Source organism: Loa loa, assembly GCF_000183805.2.
Source record: "Loa loa unplaced genomic scaffold supercont3.169, whole genome shotgun sequence".
Lineage (NCBI taxonomy): Eukaryota > Metazoa > Nematoda > Chromadorea > Rhabditida > Onchocercidae > Loa > Loa loa.
In genome coordinates, this window is record NW_018108349.1 from 15,877 (window position 1) to 17,753 (window position 1,877).

The following is a 1,877-nucleotide window of genomic DNA, read 5'->3' on the forward strand; positions in this document are numbered from 1 at the left end:
GTTTTAAACTATTGGTAAAGATTTGTTGAAACCGGAAATACTGAAGTATACTGTTATAGCAATAACCAAAACATTTACGGAATTGATAAACAAAGCATATTTATGGAATAATTCTAGGAAGAATAAAATGTGAAATTTTCAATTCAAAACAAAACAAATAAAAAAAAAAAGCACACATTGAATAAAAAATTCAAACGAAAAAAAAATTTAAAAACAAAAAGCAAACAAAACAAAAAGAAAATCAAGCAAAAAAAAAAAATTTTATTTTTTACCATTCTTTCCTACTAAAAAATTATTTCTAAAAAAAAAAAAATTGAAAAGACAAAAAATTTTGATTGAATTTATCATATTACAATTTCAAATTATATAGTTTAATTTTTGTTGCAACAAGAAAATTTCCTTTGAAATAAACCGCTAATCAATAATGCTATTCTTTAACACTAGCTGATAGATTCACAGATGCATTTAGTGCTTAGCAGTCAGGAGGGATTCAACCAGTGCTTTCTGCCATCATTAACATATATTCATGTCTGTGTATGTGTCTGTCTACTTGCCCATCTGTTTGTATATGTACGCGTCTGTCGATGTGCATATGCGTGCCTGTCTGTATGTGTGTCTGTGTCTGTGTGTGTATGTGTTTGTATGTGTGTGTGTGTGTGTGTATGTAGTATGTATGCGAAGATCACCATCATTCCTCAGCCAAAAATCTTCGTCGTATTTTTGAAATCCCGCGAGGAGAAACAACAAAAGCATCTTGGGTGGTCTAATGTTCAGTTGTTGCACAATGAATAGTTGCCACATTTTTCCAGTACACATTATAATGTCAAAAAAAAGGGTTGACACATGATGAGTGACATGATGGGTGGTCTATGATGTTGGCATGTTTAAGTGAGAATTTTTTTTTGATCGGTTAACATCGTGTGAGGTTAGTGAATATGATAGGTTTTGTTGTAATTTGGTGCTGCTACTTTAATGGGGCGGTAATGGTTTAGGGTATTGTGCATTGACGTGAATCAACCACGTAATATGATGTAAAGAAAAAGATAAGATAGAAATGAAAAAGTAATGTGAAATACAGATATTTGTGGAAGGGATAAATAGCGCCAAAATTAAGCAATCTGAATGTTACGCTTTAAGCAAATTATTGCTATTATTAAAATGTCTGTGAATTTGAATATTTCAAGATTATTCATTAATTTGATCAATCCCAAAGAATGGTTATTTTCCCATCTTTTTTGCCTTAAAAAGTTGCATTTTTTATCCTAAATAAACCCCGAAATGAGATGAGATTTGATATTTAATCCTCTAAAATTTATTTGGAAGAGCGATTTTTGTGTTTTTAAAATTCTAAATTCACTGGAAGGAAGAAATTGGAAATCATGAAATGAAGTTAATTATCCGAAAATGAAGCTAAATGAAGGAATTCGACCAGATATTAGCCCAAGAATTTACAGTAATTTTAGGTGAAATCAGGCTTGATAAGATTACTTTTATCAGGTTATCTGTCACTCATTACCCGATTGATAAGCAGTTACCGTTTAAAAATTGCTTTTTATCAAATGTCTGTTGCAATTTCGTTTACGGAAAAAATTATAACATTTGGAATTTAAATTGCACGATAAATCAGTACAATTTAAATTTCATATGTCATATATTGAAAATTTGTATAAAACATTATAAATTATTTTCAATAAATGATCAATAATTCCCTAATATTAAAATAAAGTAAACATTTAAATCGTTTAAAAACATTTAAATCAGTTAAATCGTGGACATTTAAATTGTTTAAAAACATTTAAATCAGTTAAATCGTGGACATTTAAATTGTTTAAAAACATTTAAAATCAGTTAAATCGTGGACATTTAAATGTTTAAAA

The 1,877-nt window shown here is 28.7% G+C and overlaps 1 protein-coding gene across 1 annotated transcript; it reads right to left on the reverse strand.

Moving 5' to 3' along the window:
• Positions 1-546: 546 nt before the first annotated feature.
• LOAG_13768 (hypothetical protein) lies at positions 547-801 on the reverse strand (the record flags this gene model as incomplete). The annotated part of the gene is made up of 1 exon (XM_003149273.1): positions 547-801. The coding sequence occupies one exon, from the start codon at positions 799-801 to the stop codon at positions 547-549; it is 255 nt and encodes an 84-aa protein (XP_003149321.1).
• Positions 802-1,877: the final 1,076 nt, after the last annotated feature.